This window comes from Phoenix dactylifera, chromosome 1 (genome assembly GCF_051530095.1).
Source record: "Phoenix dactylifera cultivar Ajwa chromosome 1, Ajwa_hap1_PhDact_Kaust_v1.1, whole genome shotgun sequence".
In the NCBI taxonomy this organism is placed as follows: domain Eukaryota; kingdom Viridiplantae; phylum Streptophyta; class Magnoliopsida; order Arecales; family Arecaceae; genus Phoenix; species Phoenix dactylifera.
The window spans coordinates 39,195,001-39,221,564 of NC_143190.1; the positions used below are offsets into that span (position 1 = coordinate 39,195,001).

Below are 26,564 nucleotides of genomic sequence, written 5' to 3' on the forward strand. Positions count from 1 at the left end.
GCTGAATTGAGACGGGCCGAGGTGGTCGGGCCTGATCCAGACCCATTATCGAGCCTACTACCCAATGATGGATCGGGCCAGGTGGGAACGGGACAGGCTGCTGTTACCGAGCTGGCTTGTGGACAGGGCCCAAGCCCAATAAAGCGGGCTCGTAGCCCAGCCAAGGCAACCAAGAGCCTGGGGGCGAGACGGACTGAGTCGACTTAGCTTCCCCGATCGATATCGTCATCTTCCTTCGACGATCCACGACTACAACGGAGGAAGGAAGGAAGAAGGCACTTCCGGAGCGCCTCTCTACCGCTGACGAGGGCCCCTAATCGGCCGGTGACGGGGGGAGCCCCAATAGTTGATGAAGCCGTGGGGACTACGCAAGCGGTGGATGGCACACTTGCGTCGAGCGGACCGATGGTGGTAGATGGGGCCCCACAGTCGCAGGCTGCCGTGGATGGAGGCAGTGGGAAGCCTCCGGCCATAGGGACAACCCTGGAAGATGCACCGATGGAGGGGTCCCCGGCACCGATTGTGCAGCGAGGGGTGACATCCATAGGTCTGCGAAAGGGGGGGAGGCCTATGACAGGAGCTGTGGAGGATGATCCTAGCTCACTGGCTCCGGCAAAGTCTTCCCCTGGTGCATCAACGATGGTGGTGATGAGGGGCATCCTAGGTAGCTCGGGACAGGTGTCAAACTCTCCCATTCAAACTCATGGGAAGGTGGTGGATGTGCTGCATGCAGCGATTTAGGGAGGTGCGGTGGAGTCTGGGGAAGCCACAAGGACAATTATACAGTGAGGATGATAGTGTTATTTTGATGATTAACAAGTAATTATCTAGAGCATGCTATAAGTTAAATTGATACTTCATTTATAAGTTCATTACTCTCAGTACATTTGTTTAATTGAAAATATATATATGGTCTTGTTCATTTGGATGAATCTAACCTTGAGAATGCAGCAAAGTGTGGATTGAGTCGACCCATAGGTTGATTGGGTCGACCCCGGCACATCTAGGAATCATCTGGCACACTCCTGCAAAAACAGCACAAATGAACAGTGAGTTGGGTCGACCCAAGGTAAGCATGAGTCGACCCAACCTCCAAAGAACCTCAAAACGCAAAGGAAGAATGCTCTCTGGATTCACTGAGAGGGTCGACCCACACAGTGGTTGAGTCGACCCAAGCTTGAGTCGACCCAAACTCTGAGAGGGTCGACCCAAAGGGCAAGACAGAAAGACAGACAGAAAACGGTTCTCTGGAATTACTGAGAGGGTCGACCCAAGAAGAATTTGAGTCGACCCAAGTGAACTTTGAGTCGACCCAAAGAATGGTTAGGTCGACCCATGGGAAGAAAGGCTGAAATTGAGGTTTCTGTGGTTACTGAGAGGGTCGACCCAAGAAATGGTTGAGTCGACCCAAGGCAAAGTTGGGTCGACCCAAGGACAGGTTGAGCCGACCCAAACACGGGCTGAACAGTAACGGCTAGTTCTGCAGATGTACTTTCTGTCCTTCCCAAGGTATGTAACGGCTAGTTTTTCAAATCTGACGAATGGGGCTTGTCCAAGGAAGGTTGAAAACTATTTAAAGGGGCACTATTCATCAGAGGAAACAACTTTTGAGTGGGATATCAAAGAAAACACAAGAAAACAAAAGAGCCCTAATCTCCTTCATCAAGAGCTTCATTCAAGAATCAAAGAAAGGGATTGAGCACATTCAAAGAGGCATCAAGAGCTCCTTCCCCCCTTGAAGAGTGAAGCTTCCTTGACAAAGAAGAGCAAAGCGACTTCAAAGCGATAATTTCTTTCTAACTCTTCTTTGTAGTTCATATTGCTTTATATGCTCATTTAGGAGTTTAAATCTTTTCTTTTCATTTATTTTAAATACTTTGTAAAGGTTCGTTGGTAAGCCCGCAAAACCAACAAAGGTTTTTGGTAAACCCGGAAAACCAAAGTTGTATAGGTTCGTTGGTGAGCCCGCAAAACCAACAAGGTTTTTGGTGAATCCGGAAAACCAAAGTTGTATAGGTTCGTTGGTGAGCCCGTAAAACCAACAAGGTTTTTGGATTGTGAGCCCGGAAAACAATCCAACTGTAATCCGTGAGATTATAGTGAATTCCCAAGGGTACGCTTGGGGAGTGGACGTAGGTGCTAAGGAGAGCACCGAACCACTATATATTGGTGTGTTTGCATTGTGTTTGTGCTTTCATTTTCCCTTGCTTTATCTTCTATTCTTGTATTAACTTAACTCACTCAAATAACCTAAGAAAGCATCCACCGCACTTAATTACGAAAGTTTTTAAAAGCACTAAAATTTAGAAGAAACCAATTCACCCCCCCCCCTCTTGGATTGTCACCTTGGGCAACAAGTGGTATCAGAGCAAGGTGCTCTAATAGTGCTCATTGATCTAACAATCAAGAGTTAAAGATCATGGCAACCCAAGTGGGAGGTACAATGAGTGAGGGGCAATCCACGAATAGACCACCTCTATTTAATGGCACAAACTATGCATATTGGAAAGCTAGAATGAGGATATTCATTCAAGCTTCAGATTATGAATTATGGCAAATAATCACTAGAGGACCTCACACACCCACACTCAATATAGAAGGCACTATCATACCCAAACCAGAAATGGATTGGAATGAAAATGATAGAAGACTAGCACAATTAAATGCAAAAGCTATAAATATACTTTATTGCTCTTTAGATGTAAATGAATTCAATAGAATATCCACTTGCTCCACCGCCAAAGAAATTTGGGATAGACTTGAGGTCACACATGAAGGGACCAATCAAGTCAAGGAATCAAAGATAAACATATTAGTACATAAGTATGAATTGTTTAAAATGGATTCTACCGAGTCCATAACTGATATGTTTACTCGTTTTACTGATATTATAAATGGGCTTAAAAGCTTAGGAAAATCTTATTCTAATTCTGATTTGGTGCGAAAAATTCTCAGGTCTCTACCAAGGAATTGGGAGGCCAAGGTAACCGCCATACAAGAAGCAAAGGACCTCAATACACTACAGCTAGAGGAGCTTCTAGGGTCACTCATGACCCATGAGTTGACTATGAGGCAAAATTCAGAAGATGAGGTCAAGAGAAGAAAGCCTATAGCCCTAAAGACTACCACCCCTAGACAACAATCTGAATCAGAAGATTCAGATGATGATGAAGATATTGATGAGGAAGGGATGGCAGTACTTGGCAGAAAATTCAGAAAATTCATGAGAGGTAAGAATAGATTCCATAAAAAGAAGCCCTTCTCTAAAGGTAACTCAAGCAAAGAAAAGGGTAAGGACAAAGAAAGGGAGAAAGAAACTCCCATTTGTTATGAGTGTAACAAACCCGGGCATTATAAGATAGATTGCCCAGATTTGAAGTGGATGGCAAGAAAATTGAAAAAGAAGAATTTTATGGCTGATTGGAGTGAGAGTGAGGAATCAAGTTCAGAGGATGAAGATCATCAAGACACGGCCCAAATATGTCATATGGCCAATGACGATGAGGTAGATTCTGAACTTGACTGTGATTTTACTGTTGATGAATTACATGATGCATTTTTAGAACTCATGGAAGAACATAAGAAAGTAATTAATAAAAATAAAGCTCTAAAAGAAGAAAATCAATCTCTCATTAAAGATAAAATAAAACTGTCTAATAACTATGAAACGTTAAGTAGGAAACTTGAAAATGAAACCAAGAATCTAATTGCTGAAAATATTAAGTTAAAAGAAGATGCTGAAAAGTATAAATCCTTGGTAGATAAATTTACTCTTAGTTCTACCAAATTGAATATGATACTTGATAGTCAAAGAGCTGTATATAATAAGGCTGGTTTAGGTTATAGAACAAATACAAAACAAAAATTCTTAAAGAATATCTTTGTAAAAGCTAAAAATGAAAATGTTACTTGTTATTGTTGCAATAAGATAGGACATAGAGCATATGAATGTAACTTTAGAAAGTCTAGACAAAACAAATCAAGTAATAATCAAAAGATTAAATTCAAGAAAGTTTGGGTTCCAAAAGGAACATGGAGTACTAACCCTAAAGGACCCAACTTAGTTTTGGTACCTAAAGTTTCTTCTTGATCTTGATTGCAGGTGTGTCTTACAGCTGATAAAATGGAAAAACGATGGTATCTAGATAGTGGCTGTTCAAGACACATGACCGGTGACGAAGATCAATTTGTCACTTTGGAACCAAAAAAAGGTGGAGTAGTTACCTATGGAGACAATGGTAAAGGCCATATCATTGGAAAGGGTAAAATTTTCATTGCTCCATCTGTTTTTATAGAAAATGTTTTGTTAGTTAAAGGTTTGAAACATAATCTTCTTAGTATAAGTCAATTTTGTGATAAAGGATTTAAAGTTACATTTGAAGCATCTGTATGTATAATCACAAATCCTAAAGATAATAGCATTGTACTTGTAGGACAAAGGCAAAGAAATATTTACTTAGTAGATCTTCATGAATTAGGCAAGAAAAATGGTTTATGCTTAATTACTAATGAAGAAAAGAAGAATGAAACTAGTTGGCTTTGGCATCGAAGACTAGGACATGCTAGTATGGAATCAAAACTAGTTAAGAAGGAATTAATAAAGGATGTGCCAAAATTGATTTTTGAAAAGGACAAAATATGTGGACCATGTTCATTAGGAAAACAAACTAGATCATCTTTTAAATCGAAAAATGTAGTATCAACAACTAGACTATTTGAACTCATACATATGGACTTATTTGGACCTACTAGAACTACAAGTCTAGGAGGAAAGAAATATGGACTAGTCATTGTTGATGATTTTTCAAGGTATACATGGGTTTCATTTTTGGCACATAAGAATGAAGCATTTTCAGAATTTTTGAAACTATACAATAAAATCATAAATGAAAAGAAACTCACATTGGTAGCAATTCGAAGTGATCATGGCACGGAATTTGAAAATCAACACTTCGAGGAATTTTGCACTAAAAATGGAATATCACATCAATTTTCAGCACCTAGAACGCCTCAACAAAATGGGGTTGTTGAAAGGAAAAATAGGACATTGGCAGAAATGGCACGCACAATGTTGTGCGAGTCAAATCTTCCAAAGTACTTTTGGGCTGAAGCTATAAACACTTCTTGCCATATTCTAAATCGAGTTTTAATACGACCTATAACTAAGAAAACTCCTTATGAACTTTGGAAGAATAAGAAACCCACTGCAAAATATTTTAAAGTGTTTGGATGTAGATGTTTTATCTTAAATAACGGCAAGGAGGACTTAAGTAAATTTGATGCCAAGTCAGATGAAGGTATCTTCTTAGGATACTCCACATCTAGCAAGGCATACAGAGTATTCAACAAAAGAACCTTAGTAGTGGAAGAGTCGGTCAATATTATATTTGATGAGTCTGATAGTGAGTCTGCTAGGAAAGAAAACTCTATTGATGATGATACAGGAATTATCGATTTTGAGAAGTTAAAAATTGATGACGTACCAAATCAAGATAAGGGAGATGATTGCGTGCCACCACAACCCCAAGACGTGCCAAAAGAATGGAGGTATGCACATGGACATCCTAAAGACTTAATTATTGGTGATCCATCTCAAGGGGTAAGAACTCGATCTTCTCTTAGAAATTTAAATGATTATCTTGCTTTTGTTTCACAATTAGAACCTAAAACTTATGAAGAAGCTGAAAAAGATACTAACTGGATAAATGCCATGCAAGAGGAATTAAATCAATTTAAAAAAAGTAATGTATGGACATTAACTGAAAGACCAAAGCATAATTCAGTAATTGGAACAAAATGGGTATTTAGAAATAAACTAGATGAAAATGGAGTAGTTATAAGAAATAAGGCCAGACTCGTAGCTAAAGGATACAATCAGGAAGAAGGAATAGATTATGATGAGACATTTGCTCCTGTAGCTAGATTAGAAGCTATTAGATTACTTCTAGCATTTGCATGTTTTATGGATTTTAAATTATATCAAATGGATGTGAAGAGTGCATTCTTAAATGGTATTATTGAGGAGGAAGTATATGTAGAACAACCTCCAGGATTTGAAAATCATGAATTGCCAAATCATGTGTTTAAATTACATAAGGCATTATATGGATTAAAGCAAGCACCTAGGGCTTGGTATGATAGACTAAGTAAATTTCTGATTGATAATGATTTTTGTAGAGGAAATGTAGATAAAACTCTATTTCTCAAAAGAAAGGACAAAAATCTACTAGTGGTACAAATATATGTAGATGACATAATCTTTGGTGCCACTAACGACACTCTGTGCAAAGAATTTACTGATTTAATGCATGGAGAATTTGAGATGAGTTTGATGGGAGAACTAAGTTTCTTTTTAGGATTACAAATCAAACAAACCAAAGAAGGCATTTTCATTCATCAAACTAAGTATACAAAGAAAATACTGAAGAAGTTTGGGAATGAAAATCATAAGGGAATTGGCACTCCAATGAATCCCACTAGTAAGCTAGACAAGGATGAAAAAGGAAAAAGTGTGGATATTAAGCTCTATAGAGGACTAATTGGATCCTTGCTCTATCTTACTGCTAGTAGACCCGACATTGTATTTAGTGTAGGGATATGTGCTAGATACCAATCGGATCCTAAGGAGTCACATTTAAGTGCAGTTAAGAGAATCCTTAGATATTTAAGAGGAACTACCACCATTGGATTATGGTACTCGAGAGACTCCTGTCTAGATTTGCTTGCATATTCAGATGCAGATTTTGCCGGATGCAAATTAGATAGAAAGAGCACAAGTGGGACATGTCAATTCCTAGGAAATAACTTAGTATCATGGTTTAGTAAAAAGCAGAACTCAGTGGCACTATCCACAGCTGAAGCTGAATACATAGCTGCTGGTAGTTGTTGTGCCCAAGTATTATGGCTCAAGCAACAATTAGAGGACTATGGAGTTAAACTAGATAATATTCCTATTAAATGTGATAATACGAGTGCTATCAATCTCACTAAAAATCCAGTTCAGCACTCTAAGGCCAAACACACAGAAATAAGGTACCATTTTATTAGGGATCATGTGCAAAATGGAAACGTATGCATTGAGCATATATGCACAGAAAAACAATTGGCCGACATATTTACAAAACCATTGAGTGAAGATAGATTCTGTATGCTCAGGAGGGAATTAGGTATATGTGATCCTTTTATTGAATGAATATGAAAGGGAGCTAGTAGTGTCATGATACATTCCTCTAACTTCAAAAATTCCATGAAACATGAGTCAAATTTGTTATCTATAGATTCCTTACTCATGTATCATTGTTCCATAAAGAGGTTATAAGGATTGGAAGCAAGGAAAACTTTTTAGAAGCAAAAAGGGAGAGAAAACAAAATTTCTGCACTTGGGTCGACCCAACCCAGAACATGGGTCGACCCTACGTTGAGTCGACCCAAGAAAATTCTTGAGTCGACCCAACGTCGGGACCCCACTGTTATAAGGGGGCCCGAGAGCTCATCTAGGGCACTGTTTGCCCTTTGTCTCCTTCCGAAAAGTCTAGCCCCCACTCTCCAATCTCCACTAAACTCCTCCAAACAGTAGATTTCCTAAAGATCTTGGAGAAATGGAACCCAAACGAGCCGTAGCCAAGAGATCCGGAAGAGTGACCCGAGTCCAACAAGAGGAAAGGCGTCCTACCGAGCCTTCTCCCGTGTCTCCACGACGTGAGGCACGTGCGGAGGTCCCTCCTCCTCCTTCCCCCTCAGTGATCCTTGCAAGATTTGCGGGGAGGCCGGTTACTACCGGGAGAAGGATTCATTCGGAGTTTTTCAACCAAGAAGGATTTCGGATTTGGGAATGGATCCAAAGACAAGGTTGGGAGTATCTTTGCTCCCTTGATGTGGTGATTTACCCCGGGTTGGTCCAAGAGTTCTACGCCTTCCTCAAGACTGGTATGGGAGGACTTATTTCAGATGTTAGAGGGGTTCGGATCCGTGTATCCGAGGAGAGCTTGAGTGAGCTACTTCATCTACCCTGCATAGGAGCCACTCCGGAAAGGCCAGAAAACAAAATGAGAGCTCTACAACTGATCATGGAAAATGAGAACTTCGATTTCTCCACGAAGGTAATAGCTAGTTCTCTTTCCGCTGAAATGAGATTACTGCTCAATATGATCAATAGGATTTTGTTTCCAAAGACCGGGAGATTCGATCTCATCACTGAGCGAGATCTAGCAGTGATGGAGTGTATGATTCGAGGGACTCCCCTAAATCTTCCGGCTATGATATTGAGACAGATGAGGAAGGTAATGTGCAGCAACAGGGTATCACTACCTTATGGTATGATACTCACTTTGATATTTAGACAGCACGGTTTACCTCTCGAGGAGGAGGCATCCAAGAGTCTGCATCACACTGACACGTACACTGCACGGACACTTATACGCATGGGATATGAGAAAGTGAACGGGCAGTGGATTCACACAGGTGCAGGCATTCAGGGTGAGGCACCAGAGGGAGATGCACCAGAGGATGAGGATGAGGAGCCTATGGATCATCCTACTGTACCCTCAGAGGCTGGACCATCGTCATCCGCTCCTCCGACAGATACGGATGACTTCTGGAGCAGGATGACTGAGCTCATGTCAACTCAGGCGAGGACTATTACTGACGGGCTCACGAGTCGATTGGACGCCCGGTTGGATGTCATGTCTGCTGAGATCAGTGATCTGAGGCAGCAGATAGGAGCACTCCGGAGAGAGAGAGAGACACATGGACCATCTGTGCCACAGGCTGCTGAGTCAGAAATATCGGCACAGAGTCATCCCGCTCGTCGTGCTCCACGCCAGACACAGTCTCACCAGGCTCGACCTCCCCTCGCCACGTATGCTAGGAGGATGAGGACTAGATCCCAGCCATTAGATTCCCCCTAGGCTGATCTTAGCATCTATGTTTAGAGCCTAGGCTAGAAATCTAGTTCTCATATGTATCTTGCTTCTTCTCATATGTATCTTGCTTTTCCCTTATATCTTTAAATCTTGATTGAGGAACATTGTACTTATCTTTATTTTGGGCATTAATGTATGAAAATGTTCCTATTGTGATCAATGAAGTCTGAAGTTTGTTCTTAATTGCATCTTTTCCCATATATATGTTTTTGATGATAACAAAAAGGGGGAGAAGAGAAGGAAAGAGTATATAAAGGAGAAGAGAAGAAAAGAGTATATAAAGGGGGAGAAGAAAAGATAGAATATTCACTTTAGAATATATAAAGGGGGAGAAGAAAAGATAGAATATTCACTTTAAGAAAAGAAAGAGTATTTCATTTGAGAAGTTAAGAAAGAGTATTAATTTTGGGAGAAGTAAAGATAGTGTTTAGAATATGTAAAGATAGTGTTTAAAGAAAGAGTATTAACTTTGTGAGAAAGAGTGAGTAAAGAAGTTATGAAACGAAAAGAGAAATAAATGGGCAAACAAATTGAAAATCATATAAGAAAGCTTATATATCTAAGGGGGAGCAATTTGTAACAATGAAAATCATCAGATCAAAAAATTTCTATCATAATTCAGAATTTGGCACGCTCCTCTCGCACCCCGATACATAACCTGAAACTCATATGATATCTCAAATTTTTGAAGTTTCATTGCTAATGAATTATAAATGAAAGGGGGAGCCATTCAAAAAGTCAAATTGGCAAATTTTGAATAATATAGGGGGAGATTTCACAAGTATATATGAAAAGCTGAAATTCTGAAATTCAATCCCTTTTATAAACTGATTTTAAAGACAAGTATCAATAGGCTTATACTCTTTATTTTGTAATCATCAAAAAGGGGGAGATTGAGGATGATAGTGTTATTTTGATGATTAACAAGTAATTATCTAGAGCATGCTATAAGTTAAATTGATACTTCATTTATAAGTTCATTACTCTCAGTACATTTGTTTAATTGAAAATATATATATGGTCTTGTTCATTTGGATGAATCTAACCTTGAGAATGCAGCAAAGTGTGGATTGAGTCGACCCATAGGTTGATTGGGTCGACCCCGGCACATCTAGGAATCATCTGGCACACTCCTGCAAAAACAGCACAAATGAACAGTGAGTTGGGTCGACCCAAGGTAAGCATGAGTCGACCCAACCTCCAAAGAACCTCAAAACGCAAAGGAAGAATGCTCTCTGGATTCACTGAGAGGGTCGACCCACACAGTGGTTGAGTCGACCCAAGCTTGAGTCGACCCAAACTCTGAGAGGGTCGACCCAAAGGGCAAGACAGAAAGACAGACAGAAAACGGTTCTCTGGAATTACTGAGAGGGTCGACCCAAGAAGAATTTGAGTCGACCCAAGTGAACTTTGAGTCGACCCAAAGAATGGTTGGGTCGACCCATGGGAAGAAAGGCTGAAATTGAGGTTTCTGTGGTTACTGAGAGGGTCGACCCAAGAAATGGTTGAGTCGACCCAAGGCAAAGTTGGGTCGACCCAAAGACAGGTTGAGCCGACCCAAACACGGGCTGAACAGTAACGGCTAGTTCTGCAGATGTACTTTCTGTCCTTCCCAAGGTATGTAACGGCTAGTTTTTCAAATCTGACGAATGGGGCTTGTCCAAGGAAGGTTGAAAACTATTTAAAGGGGCACTATTCATCAGAGGAAACAACTTTTGAGTGGGATATCAAAGAAAACACAAGAAAACAAAAGAGCCCTAATCTCCTTCATCAAGAGCTTCATTCAAGAATCAAAGAAAGGGATTGAGCACATTCAAAGAGGCATCAAGAGCTCCTTCCCCCCTTGAAGAGTGAAGCTTCCTTGACAAAGAAGAGCAAAGCGACTTCAAAGCGATAATTTCTTTCTAACTCTTCTTTGTAGTTCATATTGCTTTATATGCTCATTTAGGAGTTTAAATCTTTTCTTTTCATTTGTTTTAAATACTTTGTAAAGGTTCGTTGGTAAGCCCGCAAAACCAACAAAGGTTTTTGGTAAACCCGGAAAACCAAAGTTGTATAGGTTCGTTGGTGAGCCCGCAAAACCAACAAGGTTTTTGGTGAACCCGGAAAACCAAAGTTGTATAGGTTCGTTGGTGAGCCCGTAAAACCAACAAGGTTTTTGGATTGTGAGCCCGGAAAACAATCCAACTGTAATCCGTGAGATTATAGTGAATTCCCAAGGGTACGCTTGGGGAGTGGACGTAGGTGCTAAGGAGAGCACCGAACCACTATATATTGGTGTGTTTGCATTGTGTTTGTGCTTTCATTTTCCCTTGCTTTATCTTCTATTCTTGTATTAACTTAACTCACTCAAATAACCTAAGAAAGCATCCACCGCACTTAATTACGAAAGTTTTTAAAAGCACTAAAATTTAGAAGAAACCAATTCACCCCCCCCTCTTGGATTGTCACCTTGGGCAACATACAGGGACTGACCGATCAGCCTAAGTTGTCAGGGGCGAGCCTCATCCTCATCCTACAGTGTTAAATGAAGATCCTAGCATGGAATTGTAGGGGAGCGGCCAAGCCTTCATTTTTCTCGACGTTCAAGAGATTAGTCCAAATTCATTGCCCCGAGGTTTGTTTTCTTTGTGAAACACGGGTGTCCGAAGAAGGGTTGCGTCGGGTGTTGCGGCATTTGGCAGTTCATTGAGAGTCCTTTGTAATAGAGTCTCAGGGCTTGTCTGGAGGTATTGTGATGTTGTGGAGGCGAGGGGTGGCCTCTATAGATGTTTTTTGTAACTGTTCTCAACAAGTTGTGATGATCATCTCGGAACTGAATGAACCCCCATGGGTCCTATGCGGTATTTATGCTAACATTGATTACCAAACGAGGAGAGTCCTCTGGGGTGAGCTAACATGTTTGTTGACTCAGGGGGTGCCGACTATGATGGTGGGAGACTTTAATTGCATCCTTAGTCCCAATGAGAAACAAGGAGGCAGAGTCTATTCTGATTCAGTGGACAGGTGGGAGTTTTGGGAGCTTCTGGATGCGACTGGCTTAGTGGACCTTAGCTTCTCTAGACCGAGATTTACCTGGTTAACAATCAGTCTGAACGAGCGAGAGTGTGTGAGCGGCTTGACAGAGCCATTGCCTCTCCGGATTGGATTCAGCGATTCCCCTCCTACCAGGCTAGTCATCTTGCTCGAATTGCCTCAGATCACTATCCTATTTTGATTTCTACAGCTTCGAGCTCCAGCTATCATAGCTCATTTCGTTTTGAGAAGCTGTGGTTGTCATACCCCCAATCTTGGAGAGTAGTCTGAGAGGCTTGGGGCATGCCAGTGCAGGGAGATGCCATGCAGAGGGTGTCGCGAAGATTGGAGCTCACTAAGCGCCACCTTCTCAGATGGAACCGGGAGGTAGTGGGCAACATATTTCGGAGACTAGAGAAGGTGGAGGGTTTGATTGCGGATCTTCAGGGGAGGGAGGACCGAGAGGGGCAGTTGGAGGAGGGTGAGATGGTTGACTTGCGACGTTACTTGGCATCACATCACTCTTTGCTGCATCAATAGGAGACCTTTTGGAGGCAGAAGTCGAGGGCATAGTGGGTCAAAGAGGGGGATCGGAACACTAGCTTCTTTCATCGATCGACGGTCATCAGAAGGTAAAGGAATATGATTCGATCACTGAGAGTTGGGGCGGGCCAGCATGTGGAGGAGGACACTGTAGTGAGACAGGCATTGTTTGATTTTTTCAGATCCAGGTGGACGGAGGTAGAGGGGCCCTATGTGCTTGGTCAGCTCCCCAGGCCGGCAGTCCGAGTTGAGGAGGCAGATAATGTAGCATTGATCCAGCCAGTGTCAGACAGAGAAATGCAGGAGGCAGTATGGTCTTTGGCGGAGGACAAGGCACTAGGATCGGACAGATTTCCGTCCTTCTTTTTTTGGAGGTATTGCAGTATCATTCGGAGGTAAGTGGTGGAGGCAATGCAGCTATACTTCAGTCAGGCGGTGATGGCAGACGACTGGCAGGTCACTTATATAATCTTGGTCCCAAAGCGTCAGGATGCGTCGAAGCCGAGCCACTATAGGCCCATTAGTTTGTGCACCACTTTGTACAAGGTAGTGGCGAGGCTCATGGTTGGGAGAATGAAAGCTTTGTTGCCCAGCATGATTAGTATAGAGCAGGGGGCATTTGTGGGGGGAAGGAGTATATCAGATAATATCTTGCTAGCTCAGGAGATGATGTGAGACTTACAACGAGCCTCGAGGAGGCGATGTTTGATGGCAGTAAAACTGCATATGGAGCGTGCTTATGCCCGGATCCGCTGGAACTTCCTCAGACATGCATTGGAGAGCTTTGGATTCCATCATATCTGGATTGACTGGGTTTTTGGCTGCGTGCAAGGGCCTAGCTTCTCCATTTTGGTTAATGGTACGCCACCTCCCTTTTTCCGAGCCACTATGGGGCTTCGCCAGGGATGTTCACTGTCCCCATATCTGTTCATTATTTGCTCTGATGTGCTCTCTCGTGCCCTACATGTAGCTTGCGAGGACCAAGGGTTGGCTGCTTATAGTCCAGCCCAGAGCGCCCGCCCCATTTCTCACTTGTTGTTTGCAGACGATTGCCTGCTGCTTGCCAGGGCGAGAGCGAGGGATGCACGAGCCTTTCAGAGAGTACTGGCTGAGTACTGTGCGGCGTCTGGGCAGAGGATTAATTTCCAGAAGTCATCTATACATTTCAGTCCGAGCACGGAGAGGAGGGTGCGACGGAAGATCAGGGCGATACTGGGGATGCAGGAGCAGGAGGGGGCTCTGGACTATCTTGGAGTCTCCATCACCGGGGGAGGCTGCGGGTGGCGGAGTGTTCCACATTAGTGTAGAGAGTGCAGAATAGGCTTGAGGGTTGGAGGGCCTCATCGCTCTCTATGATGGACAGGTTGACGCTGGTCAGGTCAGTGCTTTGTTCCATGCCTGTTTATATTATAGTCCATACTGTTGTGCCAAAGACGGTGTTGGTGGGGATAGAGCTGCTTATGCGTAGCTTCCTGTGGGGCTCCTTGGGGAGGGGCCATGAGATGCATCTGATGGCCTAGGAGAGAGTTTGCATGTCTCTGAGTGAGGATGGTTTGGGGATACAGTCACTCCTGGCGAGGCGAGAGGCGCTCCTGGCGAGGCGGGCAATGCAAATTGTTCTGGAGCCACATGGACTCTGGAGTCAGGTCATTATAGCGAGATATGGTCGAGCAGGCTTAGTGGGCCAGGTGGTGTGCAGCCGGAGGAGCTCTTTCATGTGGCGGGAGGTTGGGAGGTATCTGCCTATGGCCCGGGGACACTCTAGGTGGTTGATTGGCGACGACCGGACCATTGACGTGATGGAGGACCCATGGGTGGATGCACTTCCGCTGAGCTTGTGGCCGACGATGATTAGTGGTGAGGAGGCTGTGGGACTCCGGGTATGCGATCTCCTCGTGCCAGGGGTTATGGAGTGGGATGATGACAGACTGGGCCAGTTGTTTGGGGAGCACTTAGCGGAGCAGGTGCGGGCTCTTCCCATCCCGAGATTAGCAGGTCTTGATGTTAGGGTATGGAGCACCACATGCAGGGCCAAAGTCAGAGTTGGTGATGTTTCTTGGGTTCTTCAGCAGGAGTCCGAGTTGGGCAGAGACTGTGGTTGGGTATGGAGGTTCGGCCTACACCAGAGGATTGCACTATTCCTCTGGAAGGTGGCCTGGGATCGCCTGCCGACTAGCTCGGCGTTGAGACGACGGAGAGTTAGCATTCTCCCTTGTGCACGTACTATGAGGTGGAGGAGTCAGTGGATCATGCACTTTTCCAGTGTGTTTGGGCGAGGAGGACTTGGAGGTTGTCAGGGCTCTCGGAGGGTACTTGGAGCCGGAGGGATAGCTTTTTGGAGGTGGTTCGGCGTTGGTCTATCTCCCCTCAGATGCATTTTGCGGCTATTAGGGCGTCATGCATAGCTTATCAGGTATGGATGGCCAGGAACATCCGAGTTTTTGGCGAGACCAGCCTATCCCCGCGGTTTGTGATGGAGCGGGCATGGGCATAGGCAGCAGAGTTCTTTCATGCAGATATGAACTATGGACCTTTGACAGCTCGGGACACCTGGGGCCCCCATCCTGCTTCGGCAGCTTCTCATATGGTATTTTTCACCTAGGAGCCCCTATTCCCGAGTTTCCTCGAGGTCAATTTTGATAGCTCAGTCCAAGATGGAGGCAGGAGGGGAGGGGCTGGGTTTGTCATCAGGGGCCCGGATTCCAGCACGGTGACAGCAGGGGGCTGTCAGATCTTCGACATCTCGGTCCCAGGGGCTGAGCTGTGAGCGGTTTGGATGGGATTGCGGTATGCGTGATGTGTACTTCGAGCGAGTTCCATCCTCTTGAAGGGAGACTTGGCCACAGTGATCAGCTGGGTCCGAAAGGGCCCTCCTAGCGATGGAGAAGTTCATCCTTTGCTCCGTGACATATAGTTGATGGTGAGGGAGGAGGTGCTCTTTCGAACTATGCATGTATATCGTGAGGCCAACGGGGCGGCGAACTAGGTAGCGGCGTATGTTGCGAGCCACTCAGGAGACACCCTATGGGTTGGTGAGGACGATTTACCTGGTGCTTTCCAGGACCTTTTGTATGCAGACTCTTTTAGGTGTATTCGTACCCATATAGTATGAAACATCCGCTTTAGCAAAAAAAAAAAAAAAAAAACAAAACAAAACAAAAAAACAAAAAGAAAGAAAAGGAAATATCCGACTTCACGTGATCCGGTGGTGCATGCATCAACTATAAAACGGAATAAAGAGTAGCAGCTTGCACCATGGGTTATATATTCACACGTGATTCCATTTGCATGCCGACATCCTCCTGAAAGCATGGTCGTCCTTGCCCCATGGTTTCGGTCTTTTTCTTCTTTCTTTCTTTTTTGGAGGAGGGGTAGAATCTTCTTCTGAGCCTTTAAAAAAGTGATGTTGGGATAATAAGATATAAGGCGTGCAAGCCAAGATGCCATTACCATGTTTTACGGCCGAAAGTTGGACTCTTAGATCGTACATATTCGCTGATTACAATCGTGGGTCATATGTAAGTCACTAAGAGAATATTTACATTATCTATAGATGGAACATATAGGATAAAATTATATGGTATTTCTGGTATTCAATGTTATCATGGATATGCTTTTAAGGATAGTTTGTCCATGGGCATCTAAGTTTAGATTATGGAAATGATGGCCAAAAATTGGAAAGAATTATTGGTTTATTAATCATATATTTAATTCAAAATTTTAAGCTATTAAACATAGTTCCACATTGGATATAAGCTTAATATAAACCTACTTAAATACAAAATCTTACCCTACATACCAAAATAACTAGAACTTTTGGGTGAATAAAAGTTAATTTTATATTTATTTCGCTAATTATTTTTCATATTGTGTTTTAAAAAGTACATCGTTATCAATTATTTGTATCAATTTTTATAGTTCGCCTTGAAGATTATTAATTAAATAATCGAAATGAAATAATAATATTAGATTAAAGGATTTATAATATTCTAATAATTTTTTTTTAACAAAAATGAGATATTTTTATTAATAAAAGTCATGATCCATGCATTTCTATAAAATTTATTATAGTGAGATCATATAATAGTTCCTTTTTTTGAGATTCCCAATGATTAGCAATTTCCTCCTCCATTTCCTGCGCTTACCTTGGTACTTGGTCATAAGATTTCTATTAAAAACAGCCATTAATTTGCACCGGCATGTAAAAGGAGGAAGAGGAAAGTAGGTTCTTTTTTTTCTTCTTTTTTTTTTCCTTTCTTTTTTTGCTAAAGAAAAAGAGGGGAGGAAAGGACAAGCCCACCCCCGCGTAGCAGCCCCGCCTGGGCCTCCGCCCCGCCAGGAGAATGTTCGATGCAGGCAGAAATGGCCGTGTGTTGGGCACCCCGACCGGTTTTACTCATTTCCTCCCCATCCATGGGCCCGGCTCAGCTATCCCTCTGGGATCTGGTTCCAGTTCCAAGTGTGAGTACGTCACATCTGGCACCATCCCGGCTACTAGCGGTCCAAGAGCGGTCCTATACCTCATGTCCAAGCAGTGGCCGAAGCCACATTTTAATCATCGCCGTAGCGACTCGAACAACTTGGGACCATGAGGTTAGAATCTCCGCCCAGTACCACTAGGCTACCACCTTGGTGGGTTCTTGTCCAAGGAAACTAAACTTGTTTTTAGCGCGTTTGAATGCCCAGATCTCCTTTTCCTCAAGGGTTCAGAGTCTTGTGAATGGTGGACGTTGTCGTCTTGCATGGATAAAATAAAAGAGGAGCCAACGAATAAGAAAACTCGTTGATTACCTCTAAAAAAAAATCAACGATAAATTTTAAAAAAAGGTGAATTTTGTACACATAAACTAAAAAAAAAATAAACAAACACCATGCATTCATCATTATTTTTCTTTTTATAGAAATCATCATATGTTTTTTATGGATGAGAAATTAGGCCATCTAGACATGCGATTAAGGTTCTATGCCACATTGAGAGTTTCATGACTTGCTTTGGTTCTCAAAATTATTCCTAGCTATTAGGGATAAGCTAAAATTAGGTGATTTCCTAGAATTTCATAAAATTAAGCTAAAATTATTGTCTATCCCCACTTGGAACTCTAAAATGTTTAGACTAATTGTTTGATGTGGCTAATCTTGTTGTCACTATGAAGACTATGAACAACAATCAAGACTTTCAACTGGCGCAGAAAGTTTAATTGAAAAGGAATCATTTCCCAACAAAAGAGATGTAAGACTAGATAAGGTGGGGATGGTGACATTGCGCTAACAAGTGATTGATATTCTTCTTGCTAAAAAACACACTTCAATCTTTTTCCTCTTAATATCTACATATTCTCCTGGTGAGAATTGGTTGCCAACTGTACCATACTCTTAAAACTTGGCGAAGCTTCAACTTCCAAATTGATCCCTTTCAGCTTAATTTTAATGGAAATTTCAAATATGATTGGCTAATTAGGAAACATAATAAGCACTAAAGATCTTCCCAAGCTTGTGAAAATTATATCATTATTCATATTAATACACTATAACCCTTTAAATTTTCATAGCTATCCAAGGTAAAGTTCTTCAATCCATCTTCAGCAATTCTATGAAATCACCTTTCGTGAAAGGGAAAGTAGTATTTATTGCTCGATTATCTTTCCTTTGGAGCAAAATCTAAATACATGGACATGGAATTATGCTGCATGTTGATGTGTTTCTACCTACTACATTTCTAAAATACATACATGGAGACATTCCTCATTTCTAAATAGTTAATTAGGTATTGTAAATCATTAAAAAAAAATATAAAAAAATTAGAAAAGAAAAAAAAAAGGGCGCCCCTCATTCTTCATTCAAAACTCATGAATATCGAATCGGAAGTTAAATTAAGTTACAAAGATGAATTTTCTCCACCTAGATTTTATGCATTCCAGGAGATCATCTTGATCCAAGGTCCGTGGCATAAGAGTTGTTTCCAATCTCCTTGCAAATTTGAAGTAGATAATGATCAAACACCAAATCCAACAAAGCTCATATAATACTTAAAACGACATACCCGCGCACGCTGGTTCACTTCCGCAGCATCACCACCATGTACGGTTTCTCGTGGACTCTCACATTTTTTAATTAGAAATGTCTACTCCCTTACATTTTTTTTCCATCGGGCAAATGAGCATAGTTGCCAACTTAGCATTTAATATAATACTATAGCTATCCAAGTTTAGATCATACTTGCTTAATTAACATCTATAAAATAAAACATCACTTCCGTTGCAACTTGGAACCGCTGCTAAAAAAAGTAGGGGAGAAAAGAACATGTCGTATAAAAAATTAAAAATAGAATAAAAAAAAGCGCAATGTGTCTGCTTGAGCTTCTAGAAGCCGGGAGATGGTTCCCGTTGCCTTATTCTCCCTCCGTTGTGGTTTTCTTGCGGTGGGGCCCCACCGAACCACGACGACGTCACGAGCTTATCTTGGATCCACCGAATGGACGGCCCAGATGGGATCTACCCGGTCAAAACAAACTACGTGCGGGGTTATGCTCCGTCTGATCCAGAACAGACGGGGGTGGATACGCGGCTTGGGTTCCACTTCAGGTCAAAGTCAGATGCCTGGTGGGGATGTGGCCATCACGCGTGTCAAGGCAACGTCCACCAGGCGTCACGCGTGTCGTGAGCAGGCTCGGCAGGTCACGTGCGGGCTTGGCCCGTGCGGGATGGGCCCCGCTCCCTTTCGCAGGTGGGTAAGCGTGCGCGGGGGAGAGGCGATCGAACGTTCGCTGGCCGCGTGGCCGAGCCGTTACGGTGGCCGTTAAGTCGGGGCCCGTCAAGTACGCGGAAACGCTGGCCCGTGCGGCGCCCGTGAGTGACGCCGTCAGGTGTCCGGCCGCTCCCAGAGGTCCCTATAAAGCCTCAGCCCGGAAATTTTTGAGCTCTAATTCTCGGAGAAGAAGAGCGTGGTCGGAGTTTGGATCAATTTTGAGGGCCTTGGAGGTGAAATTTCACGTATTTCTTGATGGATTTTTTTTTCCAGCAATTTTCATTCTGCAATTGGTATTTTCTTGCTTTTTTTTCCGAATCTTTTGCTGGGGAGTTTGCTGTAATTTGTATGCGGAATTCTGCTATTTCGCGTTGAATTTACTTGCTACTTAAGGAAAGGGTTCTGTTTATGAGATCGATTTTTGTTTTTGACTAGAGTTGCTTGTTGATGGTAGTTCCTTTTAGAATAGTGAGGGTTGGGAAACGTTCCCGGAATTTAGCTGGAGAAAAAGGGAAAATATCTCTACTTTTTTGTAGTTAGAAATTGTCCCGGTTATTTAAGATGATCGATTTATTTATTTGTTTAGTATTTTGGCTTCTAGATTCAAAAATATGAAATTTATAAATCTTTTGATTCTTAGGCTTGCAGATGAAGGGGAAAAGAGAACAGCATGTGCTTTAGCTGCTATGCTCTGATTATATTCTTACTTTTTTTTTTTTTTTGAGTTTCAATCTTCCATTATCCTATGATTTCTTCTGTGATTGGGAACAAATTTGAGTTTTTGCCAGAAAGAAAATTCGCGACTAGAAAATGAAAATCTGAACATATGTGCTGCTCCTTATTCTGTGTTGATTGTTTAGCTGCTTATAGTTAAATTCATCATTTTTTTCCTGCTCCCCTAATTATTATATGTTTTTACATGATACGTGCAAAAAAGGAAATCAGCTCTTAAGTTGTCTATCAATTGTATATAGATATTTAATGTTAAAAAAGTCTGGGTTGTTCATAAGCAGAATGAGATCGTAGCAGAAATTCAAATTCCAATCAAGGCCATGGTTTATAATGGCTAAGAGGTACCCATTATACATATTTTTAAGGGGCTGTTTGAATGCTGGAACATCTTATCTGTCTAATGAGGTCTGGCGATGAGATGCTCTTGTTCTAAAAACATGGAGCATATTGGGTGGTTTGAAGAGATTGGGGAAGCAAAGTGACAAGGATAAGATAAATCATCTTTTAGGAGGAATCAGTCAGCCCAGAAAAAATAGAGATTGGTTGTGGCTGGTGGCTGTGACCTCTTTTTGCCACTCATTCAAGCAACCCCTTAGTAGTTTTCTAGAAATAAGCTACTTAGACTTGATTAATTTGGAATCTTCTTTTAATCAAGATCGGCATATAATACTATCCTCAATTTGAGACATAGGAAGAAAGAGAATAATGATGACCAACTATGGAAAGCCAGAAGATGATGAAAGATACAAGGGCGGACCAGCATAGTTTTGGTTGCAATGGTCAAAAAAGATGGGACTTACAGGAGAAAAATGCTGAGACAACAGGAAGAGAAAAGATGTAAATGGAAATTGAGAAATGGAAGGAAAAGTGCATACCTTTCAGTCAGACAGCTGGAGGGAGGAGGCAGACCTTTTTTCCGTTGATGATACTGAATAAGTTGCTTGAGTACAGAGACTAGATTGGGTGTTTATAGGGAGAGGGATCTTTTTTTCTTATATTGGAGTACTATGGTATACTTACATGCATCATATTACTAGGCTATGCATAACTTGAAAGCAATCTAACTTAAATTGAAAAGAATGAAATCTTTTCATTATTATATTTTATTTTGTTGAGGTTAGGAGGAACTAGTCCCCACATGTTCTACCTTATACTCACCTGACCCCCTCCTTGGCCATAGCCCAGGCCCTTGGGCAGATTGGGCCACTGCTCGTGGAACCAGGATTTATATATGCAGGGGTAGTAGCAAGGGTCGACGCCCTTCGGAAGTGAACCACTATCCCTTGCCACAAGTGGCCAGAGTTGTTCCATCTTAACCAAGGCAAAGTTCGGTGATATAATATTGCTAGATGGTATAATAGAAACTGTTTTTAATTACGAAATTAATGATGAATTATATGAAACATTTTATATTGATTTCTGAGTCATAATTTGAATGGTCAATTGGATTTTACAGCTACCAAATATTTAAATGAAAAAATGCTAGCAACTGTTATGCTAGTATGCTTGTTTATTTTGGAGTTTGTTGTGGTAGATTAGATTTTTGATTTGCTTCATAACATCTCATTTCGCTGTTTACAATCTACACGTTTGGTGCTTGAGGCTTGTGTCCATTTTCATGGGTGGATGCTTTCTGCAATTGAATGAGAATAGTGTATGTTCTTCTTTAGCTTGCTGGTAAGATAAATTTTCTTAGAGGCGCTGTCAGAAATATCACATAACAGCTCGAATGACAGTCTGACTTTTGTAAGTGAGATATTTTCTATCAAGTCTCCCAAGACACACCTTGATGTAATTACATGCACCTAGTCTATCATAGAATAGACAAATCTGCTGTCAATATCCTACTGCAGCTAGCAGGATACTAACTATGGACTCTGTGACCTGGTTTCGTAAAAACTTGTTTTAACTGTCCACCTAGGAAGCAAAAAAATGATGCTAAATAGTGTATTTGCAGAAAAAAGATGTTTTTGCAAGTCTTGGAAGTTTCTATGGTTCCGTAACTCTTCTATCTTTATGGAAGATCTCAGCATAAGTTGAATTTGAATTTAGCAGTCATTGACATGTACACAATTTGTGGTTTTACACTGTAGTGAAAAGCTTGTTACCCTCAAACAATTTTAAGGAATTAATTTTAAGAAGCTAGATGTGCAAGCAAGTTTGTTACACTCAAACAATTAAGTTTGCTCTAATAAACATGATTTTCCACGGTCTTCTATCACTCGATTGTCTAAGAACTGTGTTCTCTTTCCTCCATGCAGAAATCTCTTTAATAACTGATGCCCGTCCTTCTAGCATGGACTCGCATCAGCTTTTCAAATATGAATTTCCTTCTCCAATAACTCCAGCATACACTGAATGGGCGTTAGGTTCCATTAAATTTGGTACAGGCAACTCGCCTAATTCTCCTCTTTCCAGCCAGTTCGAATCTGTACAGAGCAACAGTCAGGAGCAGCATAGCTCCACAGAGAGCATCTCAGGGGTCAGCCCTTCCCAGTATTCACCACTAGAAACCGGCAGCTCATTCAGGCAAACCCATATTCATCTTGCAGAGAGTGTCCAGGTACCATCTAATTCATCTTATGCAGTTTCTAGTCAAAGCATGAGGCATGCTTTACAAGAGATTGAGACTGTTCTTATGGCTCCTGACACTGATGAGGCAACAACTAGTACCAATCTGGAGTCTGATGAAAACAAACTGCTTCAGCTCACAAAGCAGCGATCAAGGACTTGGAGACATGAGTCTTGCATGGAACCTCCTGCTGTTGTCCAGCCCCAGTATATTTCTGGCAGATATCCAAAGCCAAACCATGAAGTCCGTCCAGAGAAACGTCTGAGAGAGATGAGGGAATTTCCAGAGAGTGATGTGAAACAGTTGCTTATCAGCTGTGCTGAAGCGTTGTCCGAGAACAAGATAAATGAATTTGAAATGTTGGTCCAGGAAGCCCGTGATTATGTCTCCATTACTGGAGGACCTATCCAACGTCTGGGTGCTTACATGCTAGAAGGCTTGGTGGCAAGGCATGAGTCTTCTGGCACCAACATCTACCGTACCCTGGGGTGCCGGGAGCCTGAAAGCAAGGAACTTCTTTCCTACATGCGGATCTTGTATGATATCTGCCCTTACTTCAAATTTGGTTACATGGCAGCGAATGGAGCAATTGCTGAAGCACTGAGGCATGAGGACAGGATCCACATTATAGACTTTCAAATTTCTCAAGGGACTCAGTGGATCACTCTAATACAGGCATTAGCTGCTAGGCCTGCTGGTCCTCCACATGTTCGGATCACAGGGATCGATGATCCAGTGTCAGCGTATGCCCGAGGAGATGGTTTGCAGCTTGTTGGGAAGATGCTATCTGATATGTCCAAGAACTTCAACATCCCTTTGGAGTTCAATGGCCTTCCTGTCTATGGGCCGCAGGTCACAAGAGAAATGCTAGACATCCGACCAGGCGAAGCACTTGCCGTGAATTTTACTCTTCAGCTCCACCACACCCCTGATGAAAGCGTTGATGTGAATAACCCCAGGGATGGGTTGCTCAGGATGGTGAAGGGCTTGTCACCAAAAGTGACTACTTTGGTGGAGCAAGAGTCCAACACCAACACAACCCCATTCTTGATGAGATTCTTGGAGACACTGGATTACTACTCTGCAATGTTTGAATCAATTGATGTAACGTTGCCAAGGGATAACAAAGAGAGGATACATGTGGAGCAGCACTGTCTGGCAAAGGACATAGTGAATATCATTGCATGCGAAGGGAAGGAGAGGGTGGAGAGACATGAGCTGCTTGGGAAGTGGAGATCCAGGCTGACCATGGCAGGATTCAAGCCTTACCCACTTAGCTCTTATGTGAATTCTGTGATAAAGACTTTGCTGGGATATTACAGTGATAAGTATACATTGGTGGAGAAAGATGGTGCGATGTTGCTGGGTTGGAAGAATAGGAACCTGATCTCAGCCTCTGCGTGGTACTGATTGTAGAACTTTACGCAGAGCACTTTAGGAAAACAGCTTAGCGAGTTATGAATGCCCTCAATAAGTTTTGTATGATTCTCATGTTGGTGCAGGTTCATTCCTCTTGTCTTTGTATGTATGCATATGTGAGTGCTGCATCTGATGTAATCTATACATTGGCCCGGGATACAATCTTTATAGTAGGTCGAGGAGGTTAATTTTTCTGTCCACTGTTCATTTTTTAAAATTTACCTTTTTGTTTTTCAAACTACAATAGGTAGATCCCAGGCTGACTATCAGAGGAAGGGGGTTGAATCCAGGTCTCCAGCAGTTGGTGCACTTGGTAACAATTGGTGCACTTGGCTATCAGCTCTGGCTTGATTAAGACTGGCAGCTTTCCTGCCATGGGTATTGCATGAATTGCATCCTTTGCAAATTAACTGGTTTCCAACTTCTCCTGCACAGTTTTGAATGTCTTTTATTCTTATTCTGATGGCTAATGTCTCTTTAAGCCGAGCGTGCCAAGCCTTCGCAGAGCATCATGATATCATTTTTTGGGATTACAGCAGAGGGAGACCCCCAAGAGCAAAAAGGAAAAACAGAACGACTACTAGACCTATATATTTAATAGGGTACTCGTTGCATCAGCTTGAATGAAGTTAAAAAGCATAGGGAAGATATCGAGCTTGCTTGTCGCCAGATTTGCAAGATAGTCAGCTGCTTGATTAACCTCCCGATGACAATGAGTGCATCAGAAACCAACTATGGAAGCTGCTTCTTGCTTAATATTTCTCGGAAGAGAATGCTGGGTCCCCACTAATTCATGCAACTATGGTGCAAGAATCTCCTTTTGAGATCACCCTATTTGCTTGCAAATCCAAGATTGCAGCTTTGTGTCCGAGCCATGTTGCATTTTAACTCAGCAACAGGGAACTGAAAATGTAGCAATGGGAACAGTGCCCTCCATTGACTCGATCCCGAATAATGAACCCATCTCTTGCTGATGTTAGATGAACAGAGCCATTGAAATTTACTTTGATGCAATCCGGTTGAGGGGACTGCTGTCCCCTGGGTCTTGAGTCGAGGTTATGACTACTGAATCCGTCCGCTGGGTCTACTCTTGGACCAAATTTTAAGTTTTTGGGTGTTGGCAGATTCGCAGTAGCCAGAAATATTTTTGGGGGACCAAATTTAAGTTTTTAGGATCTGAAGAAGCTGTTCGCAATTATAGGAAGAAAACACTAATTAAAAAGCTCGTCATTCTGAACCCTATTCCATAGACTGAAGCAATTAAATTTTCATTTCGAGATGTTAGAAGGTGCAAAATCAATAAATGACATTGATTTTTTTAGTATTGAAAATGCCCGCAATTTCTCGATTCATTCCGTGGTGCTGAGTCCGATCTTGGACATACTACTAACTTGCAGTGCGATCCTACTTCTGATTTTTGAACTCGTATCACCAATGTTAGATCTGTTAGTCGGATGTTTTTAGAAAGCTCAGTCACCAGAAAAGTGATACTTAGATTAAGAAGCTCAGTCACCAACAGACAATCAGGTGCCAAGATCATCCTCTCGGCCACCTTACCGAACAGAGCTTTCCACCAAATATGTACATGCGAGAATTCCCAACCCGCCGTCGTTCTTCGGTCGACAAATTACACCGAGAAGTGGTGTGCCACTTCCTAGGTGACATCACGGCCCCAAAGACAACCTCTCTCAACTCTTCACCCAAATGAACAAACTCTTCGGCTCAGCAACATTTGACAGTATATGTATGAATGGGAGCGGAGCATAACACTGACCGGATCTGGATTAAGTTCTCCATGTGTAGGAATCCAGCTTTTGTATCATTCGGCCTTGGTTATTTGAAGTTCTCCTAAGTTCCATGACACCTTTCCATGGTACCCCCAAGTATTTGCCAATGCATGTTAAAATATTTGCAAAAGAAGAGAAAAATAAGAGAAAGAGAAAAATAATTTTATTTTTCTGTTTCATCATATTCGGTATATGTCAGAGGTTATATATACTCATATACGGACTTCATATAAGAAAAATAATATAAGCTGATATATGATCATACTAACAAAGAAAAAAATTATGGATGATACAGGTTGTTATAGGATCCCTAAAATTATTTTAACAAGATCATACTAACAAAAAAAAATAATATAGCTTGATACAAAATCATGTTAATAAAGAAAAATATTATTGGTGATGCAGGTTGTTATATGAACTCTAAGATTCTGCTAACAATGTAATCCACCATCTTAACTCCAAGAAATTCTGTTAACTCGCCAATGCCCCAGAATTGGGAGCATGACTGCAGAATTATCTATATTGACCGTCTGTCACGACTGAGAACAATAGTCAGCAATCACCACTCTTGAAAGTCATGCAATCTCGTCTCCAAGCTCCTGAGAGAAAAGTGCAATCATCTGTTAGGTTTATAACCATAAATTCCTCCACTCTCCACCTCAGCTGCGACCATCCTTAACATCATATCAGCACATGATATGAATAAATAGGATCATAGTGGACACCATTGTCGTAGTCCCATAGAGAATTTGAGGAAAATAATGATTCAATTGGTTCATTGACAAAAAAATAAAAAAAATAATTCAGTTGGTGCAGCATGCGGGCTGGATC

General features: G+C 42.0%; 1 protein-coding gene across 1 annotated transcript; it reads left to right on the plus strand.

Annotated features, from left to right (window-relative positions):
* The first annotated feature begins 19,241 nt into the window (after positions 1 to 19,241).
* Positions 19,242 to 24,146, plus strand: LOC103696316 (chitin-inducible gibberellin-responsive protein 1-like). The gene is made up of 2 exons (XM_008777901.6): positions 19,242 to 19,456; positions 22,217 to 24,146. The coding sequence occupies exon 2, from the start codon at positions 22,252 to 22,254 to the stop codon at positions 23,935 to 23,937; it is 1,686 nt and encodes a 561-aa protein (XP_008776123.1). The 5' UTR covers positions 19,242 to 19,456; positions 22,217 to 22,251; the 3' UTR covers positions 23,938 to 24,146.
* Positions 24,147 to 26,564: the final 2,418 nt, after the last annotated feature.